The sequence below is a fragment of the Belonocnema kinseyi genome, chromosome 6 (genome assembly GCF_010883055.1).
Source record: "Belonocnema kinseyi isolate 2016_QV_RU_SX_M_011 chromosome 6, B_treatae_v1, whole genome shotgun sequence".
Classification (NCBI taxonomy): domain Eukaryota; kingdom Metazoa; phylum Arthropoda; class Insecta; order Hymenoptera; family Cynipidae; genus Belonocnema; species Belonocnema kinseyi.
Window position 1 is genome coordinate 1,618,248 of NC_046662.1, and position 11,253 is coordinate 1,629,500.

Genomic DNA, 11,253 nt, shown 5'->3' on the forward strand with positions numbered 1-11,253 from the left:
AGCGAAAAAAATCACGATGTCATATGAAACTTGAAATGTTTGGTATTGGATATTGTTGACAGATGACAATATGCCAATTAGCACAAATGGTAAGTTCCGACATTGCCTACAAGTGTGCCTACTGGCCGCTAAATGGCAATACCGGTTTCATATGTATACACCTGGTAAAAAAAAGTGTACTTGCCTAAAACTCTCTCAACAAAGAATAACCATAAATTAGCCATGCCTATTGTTATCAACATTTTAATAAATAAATTGTAAAAAGAATAATTAATCAATAAAAGTTGCAATGATAGTTCAAAATTCAATGTAATATGTTGAAAGAGAAAATTTTTATTTAAGAATGACGTCGGGTCAAGTTTCGGATTTGCAACCCCACTCGAAAGTTAAATATGGAATCAGAAATTTTCGGTGTCTTGCCATAATTTACGGCTAAATGTACAAATTTCTTATTGAACTTTCGGTTTCATCGGGTCGGATTTCTAACCCGATACCCGACAGTTCTTTTTAATATTGTACACCCTTCTCTGTCAGAAGTTACTCTTCTGATGGAGAGTTAAAAATTTCTGTAGACCAACCTGTGTTTATTTACCGGAAACGAGAGCTGGCACGGGCTCCCTAGTAGACAATGAAAACTATTGTTTACCAAAGAAAAAAATTGTTTTTACAGCCTGCCTACCAGAATTTGCAAAATCGTGTAGAGGGCTCAGTAAACTCCTTCCTGAGGTCGCAAACATGGAAGCCGGACTTGAACAAGAACCAGCTTCGGGAAACCTTGCGAAAGCATATTCACGATGCTGCTTTTCTAGAAGTCGGAGTGGAACGGATAGTTGATCAAGTAGTAAATCCAAAAATTTATTCCGTCTTCAGGCCTCAAATCGAAGATGTCGTTTACAAATTCTTAGGTTTGGAAAGGCCTAGACAGCGGGAAAAGAATGGCCCCTGCGCTCTCAAGGATTTACTGCCCAAAGATTTGGACCCTATTTCTCCAGAATCCGACCGGAACAGCTTGAAAGACGAATCTCTAGAATCGATTGACCTCAACGACCAACATCTGAATGGACGTGGAGAGATGCTTTCAGAGTCTAAATCACAATTGGCGAACGTGGAAATGAAGCACGTAGATGATATCAAGAAAGAAGAGATAACCAAAATCGAGAACGTGAAAGTTGAAGAGTTGAAAAGGATAGATGAAATAAAGGTTGAAGTGATTGAAAGAATGGAGGAGACTGAAGAGATAAAGAACGGTCAAGATTTAGATGAAAACTCGATGGAGTTTGAGAAACCGCTTACAAAGACTGCTTCCACATCGAATCTGAACATCTCGTTCAGGTCAGATGACAAGACTGAGGAGGAGGAAGAGAGTCCCCAATTCGAGCCAATTGATATAATGAATTTAAACGAATCAAACCTCTCCAACGACTCTCATCTCTCTGGAATTTCAGAACTAACAAGTCACAGGTCGCGAAGTCCGGATTACTCCAATGAATTTTCGAGAGACCACTTTGATCTGAGCAATCACGATCAAGATTCCCAGCTCAGTAAAGTGTCCTCCAACTCTAGATTATCAATCGTCACCGATTTCGGATCCTCGAATCAAGCTTCTTCCCATTTTCCGATTGCGAACGAGGACAGCAAGGATAAATCGAGGGATAATTTCCGAGCCATCAGGGATGTTGAGGAAGGGAAGTACAAAGAGAGCAAGTTTAATTTTGAAAGTATTAAAAGTAAAGCAAGCTCCCAAGAAAAAGATTCGAAGAGTCTCAAGAGTTTTTCTTCCAGAGAGAATTCTCGTGACGAGGCTGATAGCTTGAGGGAGAAGAGCGAGAGCAAAGACGGGAAGGATAGAAACGAATCTTTCAAATCGAAGATTCCGAAAATTAAAAGCGAGTCAAGAGATTCAAAACGACACAGAGACAGAGATAGGGACAGGAAGAAGCAAAGCAGTTCTAGCAGCAGTTCGAGGCATTCAAAATCGAGTGCGAATGACAGAGACCAATCTCGAGAAGGTTCAGAAAAAACGAAACTGAAAGAGGAGAAAACAAAAGAGAAGGAAGAGAAAAAGGTCAAAGACGAGAGGAAGGAAAAGGAAGATAGAAAGGAAAAGGATGAGAAGAAAGATTCAGAGAGGAGAGATTCAGAGAAGCAAGAAATGGTACAAGATATCTTTAAGGATCTGAAAGACATTTACAAAGAAAAAATCAGAGAGTTGCGAGAAAAGAAAGAGCTGACGGAGAAGGAAAAGTTAAATAAAGATTCAAAGACTAAAGATTCGAAAGAAAAGAGAGATTCTTCCCGAGACAAGAAGGATCACAAAAAGGATCACAGAACCTCGAAAAGTTCTGATCGTCACGAGAAAAGCTCGCGAAAATCTAATGAGTCCAAAGACAAAGACAAGAAACGCGACGATCATCGCAGTTCTAAAGACAGCAAAAGCAGAAGTTCCAGGAGTGAGAAGGAATCACGAGCCAAAAGGGATGGGAAGAGTGAGAAATCAGAAAGCAGAAAAGATTCCAAGAGCGAGAGTCAGTCAAAAGAGAAGAAGCAGAGGGAGGAAAAGAAAAAATCCAAGGACGATCACTCCAGTTTGAGAAAGAACTCAAACGACAGAAGATCCACTGACCGAGATGGATCCAATGGTTCGAATAGTAAGAGTTCTCAAAAAACTACATCCACAGAAAAATCGACCACGACATTAACTAAGGAAACTAACAAGACAAATTCTGGTGGCGATACGTCGGATGGAATTGAAGATTCCCAAGGAAACACTAGTAAATTGGCAACCACTGAATTTGAAACTCAAGATCCGGGAAGTAATTCAACTTCAGGAGAAGATATTCAACTTGTGTGGTCGGAAAACTCTTCGAAAACTGACAATTCAAATGCAGATACAAATGCATTGAATGAGGCTGTCTTGCCCCTGAAAAAACGACCATTTCCCGAAGATTCGTCTTCGCCTTCACCTACATCTTCTACCGAAAAAGTGAAGAAGCCAAAGTTTGCCAAGAATTTCAACGAGGCCAAGAAGCTTATGAAGATCAGAAGACGGATGGAGAAGCAAAATCCGGATCAAGATGAAGTTAAGGTGATCAAGTCTGAAGTGCAGAAATTGAAAGTCGAGGAATCTGGGAAGGAAAGTCTGTCGAATTCTCCTCTTCCTGAGGAAGACATAACCAAAGTTCCAGATGAAGAGAGGGTCCAGATAATCCAAGTTCCGGACGAGGAATGCGAGGAACCTTACTCTGAGGAAATTAACAGTTTGACTCTAGAGGAAACCTCGATGATAATTTTAGAAGGTCAAATTTTGAGAGAAAGTCATAAGAAGGAGTCAAAATTATCGCTAATGGAGAGATCCATTCGTCAATCTTTGGATGAAATGATGTCAGATCAAAAATTAGCTGAGAATGCCGAACGAAATATCGAGAGAGAATCTTTGACGAATTTGAGAGAAGATGCCTCACAAAAAGAAAACGTTTCTTCTGAAAAAGATGTCGAGACTGTTAAAGAGGAGTGCATTTTATCAGAAAATGACAAAAAGGATGATATATTTAGTGACAAAAAATCTTTAGAAGATGAAGCTGAGGAGAATTTGAATCTTGAAAAATTGGAGAAAGTTGATGAGAAATTGAAGGATATTCCTGAAGAAGAGATCGTTGAATTTCCAAATCAACAAGGGGCTAAACTCGAATCTGAAGAAAAGATACAGCCTAAAAACGAAACTTCCAACGAAACTCTGTCGCCAAAAATGGAGTTGAGAGTATCAATGGGAATAAAGCAAACTACTGAAGATTTGATGAGAAATCTGCTAATTGAAAAATTAGCTTTAAGTGAAAAATGTTCTCCGGAAATCAGAAAAGAATCGAATAAAAGTCCGAATAACGAAACAGTTTCTGAAAACAATTTGGAAGTAATGAAAGAGGATTTGTCTAAAAGTAAGGAACATATTGAAGATGATGAAAAGTATAAAGAAAAAGATCATAGAGCAATATCACCAGTGGAAGAAGACTGTTTGTACTTGGAGCCAGATAATGAGCGAGCTAAGAGATTTGCAAGATTCCTCGAGTCATTCGAGAAAAAATTGAATGTTGATAAAGATATGAAGAGTTTTGGGGAAAATTCTCACGAAAAATCTGAGCCGAAAAGTATGGCGCCGCCGCAATTGAAACGAAAACTATCGTCCAGTCCTCTGAGTGATATTTTGCTACAAAATGCTAATAATAATAATGATGGCATCAAGGAAGGAGACACTGAAGCACATCATGAGAAAGGGGAACATGGATTGAAGCGGAGAAAATTGGGAAGGCCAAAAAAGCAGAGGCCTAGTCTGAGTAGTTTTAATCCACCAGGACTCTTAAACGGAGAGAACTTTGTTATGCCTCTCAGTCCGGAAAGCGATGTTTCTGCAAGCAGTGAAAAGACATCTGGACAACCAATTAAAGAGGAAAAAAGGTAATTTATTTTCTTCTCCAAGTTATTTTCTGTCTTCGATAGCTTTGTGTATTTGTACGTGTTTTAAAGATTGCTTCAGTCTTGCTCGCCTCCTTTTTATATAACTTTCAAAATCAAAGGAAAATCTAGAACAGTTATTTTTATTTAAAATGGTAGAGCTATGCCACCACGCGAAGACTTATCGACCCGGTAAGGTTCTGGGCTACGCTAAGTTACCGGCCGTCTGTATTATCCTCAGCCGGTAGTGTAGACTCCTGACTCAAAGGTATCTATTTGGAACTTGGCACTCCAAACCTCGATACATTTGCTTGTTACAAAGTTTTGGTGGCTCAGGGTACGAAGTACCATGACACTTCCGCCGGGGCGCAACACTTTACATTGACGCATACAACTCTTTCGTCAGTGGTGTTCCCCAACAAACGCTTGGTGAATGTGTGAGTACTGGGGCTTGTTACCCAAAACCACGAAAACTTTGTGACAGGCAACGGCATGGAGATTTGGAGCGCCTGCTCTGCACACATGCATCCATGTTAAGAATTTGCAGTACCGAATTGAGTGGCTTAGCACGAAACAGAACCTTTCTCGGTCGGCAAGTGTACTCGTTTTACTGTGTTTTGTCATTTTTTGAATACTCTGTGTTGATGATCTCCTAAAATATTTGTTTTTGGCAGGGTGCTAAAATTCTAAAATAATAATTTCCAGAATAATAACTCGTCATGCTAGATGCTAGAAGAGAATCCCTAATTTTAGATTGTAACATCCTTTTTTCCGGTTCAATATAAAAAGATTACTATAAATTGCTGGCATCATTATTCAGTAGAGCAGCGAAAGAAGATAAATAGTGAAAAATGCAGCAGTCAGTGTTAGTTTTTTTTTAAAAGAAACCTAGAATTGAAATATTTGTAAGTATCAACATCTCAAGAAAACTTTCAGTTATATTTTTGTTAGAGCACTAAATGAGTTAGGGTGGGAAACCAAGAGTCAGAGCAGATCTTGCCACCTCTTTTTATCGCTCTAGGACGTCTTCTAGCATTTTCTATTGTTCATGGCGAGCGAGCAGCTACTCACTGAAATTTCCCGGGTGCGCACAGTTTAGCCAACAGCTGATCATCCTGATCACCATGAACAGTACAGAATTATTGAAAACGTGCGCCAAATGGAGTGGCGACGTCTGCTCCGAGTTTTGGGTGTCCAGCCTATTTAATGTATTATCAAGTTTCACAGCAGATTTTTCGAATTAAAAAAAATTTTATGATGACATATCTTGTTTGAAAAAAAAAGAATTCTAATTTATTTTCGAAGCAATACACACACACATGAACTTTTCCATTGACTGAAACTTATTATTTAACTGAATGTTTGCAGTCGGACGAGGAATAATCAGCGGTATTCGAGCGATGACCTCTACAAACCACGACCACTTTTTTCGAGTTCATCTCGCCGCAACAGAAGATCTAATCAAGCATAGCTCAGAATTTAAGTATATATTTCCATACAACTTCCATATCTCAAATTTCGAGACCCAGAATATTTTTTTAAAATTGCAACTTCTCATCTTATTATAAATCGCTCACATAATACGTAACTAGTTATATTTGTCTTTTTTCTATACGGCTTCTTACGACGGAAGTGGAGAATTTAAATACTCGAATCTAAATCATAAAAGCCAAGTTGGAAAATTGGAAAGCGAAAAATCAAAATTAAAAGGATGATGTTAATATCCCAAGTCTATTGAAATATTATTTTGTGAATTACAAACAAAAAATACAATTGAGTATATTTTTATTTTACTTGAAAAAAAAAGTGAAACGAAATCTCATATGATTGAAATTACTTACTTATTCAGTAGTGAACGTTTTCACCGCAAGTTTCGACAATTTATGTTTTTATATATAATGTAAGTTTGATATTTGAGAGAAGGATTTGACTTGAAGAGAGTCATGTTAATCTATTTTTGTTTCATTTATGACGTGATGGTCGTTTTCTAAAAATCATTTTATTTTTATCGTAATTAATGATGAATATAAAAAATGTGTTTGTAAGCCCAGTGTATATACATAGTACATACGAGCGTGTACATATACCGAGTATTGTTTATAATGTATAGGTATACTTATTGCAACTTGTTAGTAGCCATTTTGTATTTTCTTGTTAAAAGGCGAATCGTTGCTATTTATACAAAATATAGCAATGTGATAATGTTCTTGATACAATTCGTATTCGTTGAGTTAAATGCTTCAAAATAAACCAATATTGGTATCAAGCATATTGAATCATTCTTTAACTTCTCACCCTGACAACATTATGATAATTTATCTATTATATATTACTATATATACTATACTATACTATACTATATATGTGTCATTAGGTATAGTCGACCATTTCGCCATCTGGCGTTGGAAACCGGAACTAGAAAGAGTAGGCACAATTTTAAAGATGAATTTTAATTTGTGCATAAAAGTGTTTTTACGATTGTTTTATCAAGTTTAAAACAATTTTTAAATGCTAAAAATAAATCTTTATCTAAAACAACCCTGGCGGACCGAAGGAACCGAAAGGAGCCTCTACAAAGTACCCATAAAGACCCCCTTCGGTTCCTTTTTAAAAAACTCAAAAAACAGCAAGATCAACTTTTAAACCGTTGAAATTCAGATTCTACGTTAAATTTTCTATTAGAAACTTGCGGAGTAATCGCAATTCCTTTTGTTTTTTTTGCAGTGTTAAAAATTAAAGAAAATGTCATTAACTTCTGTTGAGGTTGACTTCAAACGCATCCATAATAGCTCAAGTAGTATGTTGCGCGCGAATTTTTAAAATAAAATTCTTTCACTTGCATCACAGCGTTGTTGTCTGAGGTTTCCACTGCGTGGCGCTAGCTGCAAGAAAAAGTATTACGATTACTCCGTGAGTTTCTTATGCAAATTTTAACGTAGAATCAGAATTTCAACAATTTAAAAGTTGATTTTGCTGTTTTTTTTTAATTTTTTCAAATGTAACCGAGTGGGAACCCAATGGGGTCTTTACGAGTACTTTGTAGAGGCTCCAATCGGTTCGTTCGGTCCGCCAGGAAAAGCATTTTAGATCGAATTTCCATCTTATAAAGTGAAAAAACACATTTTTGTCAAAAAAGTTTTTCTAACAAAAAAGAAAAACACACATTATGTCGCGATGGCATGTAAGTTTTAATGCATTATAAGCTTAAATGAACTTTCTTTAATTCATGGAACGACAAATTTTATCCTGATTATGTGAAGATAGTCAATATTTCATGTATATATTAATAAAAACTTACTTTGGGTTCATTTTTGCTGCGACATAAGTTTATAATCTGTTAAATGCCACAATAAACAGTACATTAGTTTTTTTTCTTTAAATTTCGATGAAAAAATGTGTTTTTTTACTTTATAAGATGTAAATTCCACCTGAAATTCTTCATTTTTCACGAATACTTATTTTTAGATGGTAATAAATACTTAAAACTTTACAAGAAGATCGTAAAAATAATTGTGTGTATGTTAACTAAAGGGTTTTATCGTACGTTAATTTCAGGTTTGCCATTATTTTGAAAAAATTGGCTTCATGAGTCTCTTGGAAATTCATTTACAAACATTTCTGGCTAAATTTTGTTTGATTTGGTTCAGATTTGCGACCTGGCCTCCAGCGCTGGAATCGAGTTTTTTTTCTTGTAGGCTTCTCAACTTGAATACCATTTGTTGTCAGAGTTCATCCTTCCGTTCACTTATTTTTAATAAAACTCAAGAGTCGCAAAAAGGAGTTCAACACAAATAGAATTTACTGAATTTTAGAACAAATTGTTTTTGTTTATTAAAGGTTTGAATTATTATTGTAAGTTCCAAAATAGGAAATAGTTCTATAATTTAAGAAAGTCTTTTCTTTCTTACATTCAATGCACATTTAAATAAATGATCATAGTTCAAATTTTGTTGGCAACTATTTTAAAATTATAATTTATAATATAAATGGAACTTTAATTTTCAAGGTGTAAAACCGCTACTAATTTCACGAATGTAAAAGGGACTTTATATCCGAGATAATATAACTTCATCTAGATTATTTTAGCAAAAGTTTCAAAGTTCTATTTTCTCGAATCAAGTTTCCAAAATTTCCTAGAATTAATAGCGAGGCCAGCAAAGAATTGAGAGTTCATCTTCACGAGAGAATTAAAAAGTCGATCCCCCGGCGAGGGCAAATATTTGGGCAAATATTGTTAACCCACCAGATAGAAAATATTTAAAACAGAAGAGTAGTTCATTAAAAGCTTGACATGTTTATGAGCTTCGAGCTCGCTTCTTCAAATCTTCCCGTCTCGTTTGTTTGCGAATAGAGGGGATTTTAATTCTTTCGGTTTTCTAATTTTTCCTTACATATAGAATATTTATTCCTTATTTTAATGCATACATACTTCTTCAAGTCGCCGACTAATTCTGTACATATATTTTTTGTTTATTATATTCAGTTATTGTTTATTGGGAGTAGCAAGAATGGTTAATTTATTATTTCCAAGGAATTCTTTAGATGCCATTGACGATATTTGCTATTTTAATAGTATGAAATCAAATATATGCATGTTCAAATTTGAACTACGACCAAATTTATACTTCGCGCTAAAAAGGCAGCCATGTTTATTTGGCGAGCCTCGCGGCCAAACTCATACTTGGCCCCAAAGACAGCCATGTTCATTTGGCGCCCTCTTTAAATTTAGTACACGACTGTAATGCCCAAATTTCACCTAGCTTTCCTGTCGACAATCCGCTGCTCTCTGATTGGACATCTGAACGGGATCGTTGTTGCCGTTAATTCGTTGAAACGAAAACCATTTAAAGGCACTTATTTGAAATAAAAACACTTAATTTGACTGTTGATGATTCACAATTTATTAAAGATTAATTTCCACCATCACTATCTCAATGTCACATATCACAATTGCTTATATCGCGGCGTCCCGATTCCCGTTTAACAATTAATCTTATTTATGATAGTTTATTATTTAACAACAATTCAAATGAATTAACTAAGTTCAAGCACAACACAATGTTTCTAAGTACAAAAAACTCAATTATACACTATCAAGTGTAGCAGATTAATTATTAAATATGCAGTTTCGAAAATACAAAATCTGGCGTTTTTCAGTTGTGCGCGCCTTCTCATAAACTCTGTTTTGAGGTCCGTTAAGCTAGCACCTCCACCATCGAATTTTTGAATTTTTCATAACTCAGAATTTTGGGCTTTTTTTGGGCTGCAATAAAAATTTTTGGGCTCCTTTACTTTTTTGAAAAAATCAATTTTCTTGTCGAGGTGCCAGCTTACATTAACCCAGCACCTCCACTTCTTTAAATCACTAAATAATAAAAATTCAATTACACCAGAATTTTGGGCTTTTTTGGGCTCTTAAAATCCGCAAAAAAAATTTTCCCCAAACCAACCCTTAACTTCCAAAATCAACCCCCTACAAAAAATTGAAAATTTTCAGTTATTTATTAACGGGATTTTTTTGGGCTCCCAGAAAATACCCACTTCGATTTTTGGGCTCCAACCCTTACAGTAAAAAATTAACCCCATTGAAACACGCAGATATGAAATTGTCAAAAAATAACTTTTATTACATTTGAGAGCTTGAATAAAGTCTCTGATTTTTGGGCTCCTCGAAAATACACACTACGATTTTTGGGCTTCAACCCTTAACGTCAAAAATCAACCCCTCTCTTCCACGTAAATACAACTTTGTCTGCAAATAAATTTTTGTATGATTTTTTAATGGAAATAGAGTCTCTGATTTTTGGGCACCTCGAAAATACCCGATATGATTTTTGGGCTTCAACCCTTAACGTCAAAAATCAACCCCTCTCTTCCACGTAAATACAACTTTGTCTGCAAATAAATTTTTCTAGAATTTTTCAAAGGAAATACAGTCTCTGATTTTTGGGCTCCTCGAAAATACTCGAAAGCTCAAAATTCGTACAAATTCATGGAGATTGTAGAAACACAAGCCAGACACGTTACCACTTACCTAAAACACATAAGATACTATCAATATTTTTTGATGTTTAAATATTCCGTAAAAAAATATGAAATATACGTTTTGAATATCCGCATTTTTTTCCGTTACAATAGCAGAAAATGTAAAAGGCAAAATAGGGATAGCTCGGATTCGGTCTACGTTGTGTAAAAGCTGTCAAAAAAGTTAACCAAAGCTGTCAATTTCCTCGCATTAAAAATAAAAATGCTCCAAAATTGAAGGATGAAGGCATCGATAAATAACGAACACGAGAGACGCTTTCGTATTCACATATTGTTTGATTTATTATTATAAATTTTTAATTAATTATAAATCAAAAATTTGAGGGAATGTAATTTTATTTCCATCGAGTGTTTGTAATATTACACTGCTGTTCGAGGGTCCTTTTATTTACATCGCTAGAGGATGTAATTTCACATATTTTTGTAAAATCACACAGTGGAATGTGTGATATTTACCATAATGATACAATATTTAATTTTCCGAAACTTTGTAATTTTACACAAATCTTTTTTTACAGTGTATCCACGTGGCAGAGCGGGGTTCATTCTTGACGTTAAAGGTTGGTTCCCAAAAATCGTAGTGTGTATTTTCGAGGAGCCAAAAAATCAAAGACTCTATTAACATTGTAAAATTCAAAAAGAAATTATTTGTTGACAAAGTCGTATGTACGTTATAGAGAGGGATTAATTTTGTATCTTAAGGGTTGAAGCCCAAAGATAGTAGACGGTATTTTCGGAAAGCCTAAATATCAAAAACTGTAT

At 35.5% G+C, this 11,253-nt stretch overlaps 1 protein-coding gene across 2 annotated transcripts in view; it reads left to right on the forward strand.

The window, feature by feature from the left end:
• LOC117174263 (myb-like protein X) overlaps nt 1–6,695 on the forward strand; it is a 10,841-nt gene extending 4,146 nt beyond the window's left edge. Inside the window, exons 2-4 of one of the 2 annotated variants that reach the window (XR_004467283.1) lie at nt 671–4,449; nt 5,152–5,351; nt 5,815–5,928. Coding sequence is in view for 1 of the 2 variants with exons in the window: in XM_033363178.1 (XP_033219069.1) it covers nt 671–4,449; nt 5,815–5,917 (3,882 nt within the window). In the remaining variant the exon portion in view is untranslated. Of the gene's footprint in view, nt 1–670; nt 4,450–5,151; nt 5,352–5,814 lie in introns of both variants that reach the window. The other variant, XM_033363178.1, reaches the window with a different exon arrangement.
• Nucleotides 6,696–11,253: the final 4,558 nt, after the last annotated feature.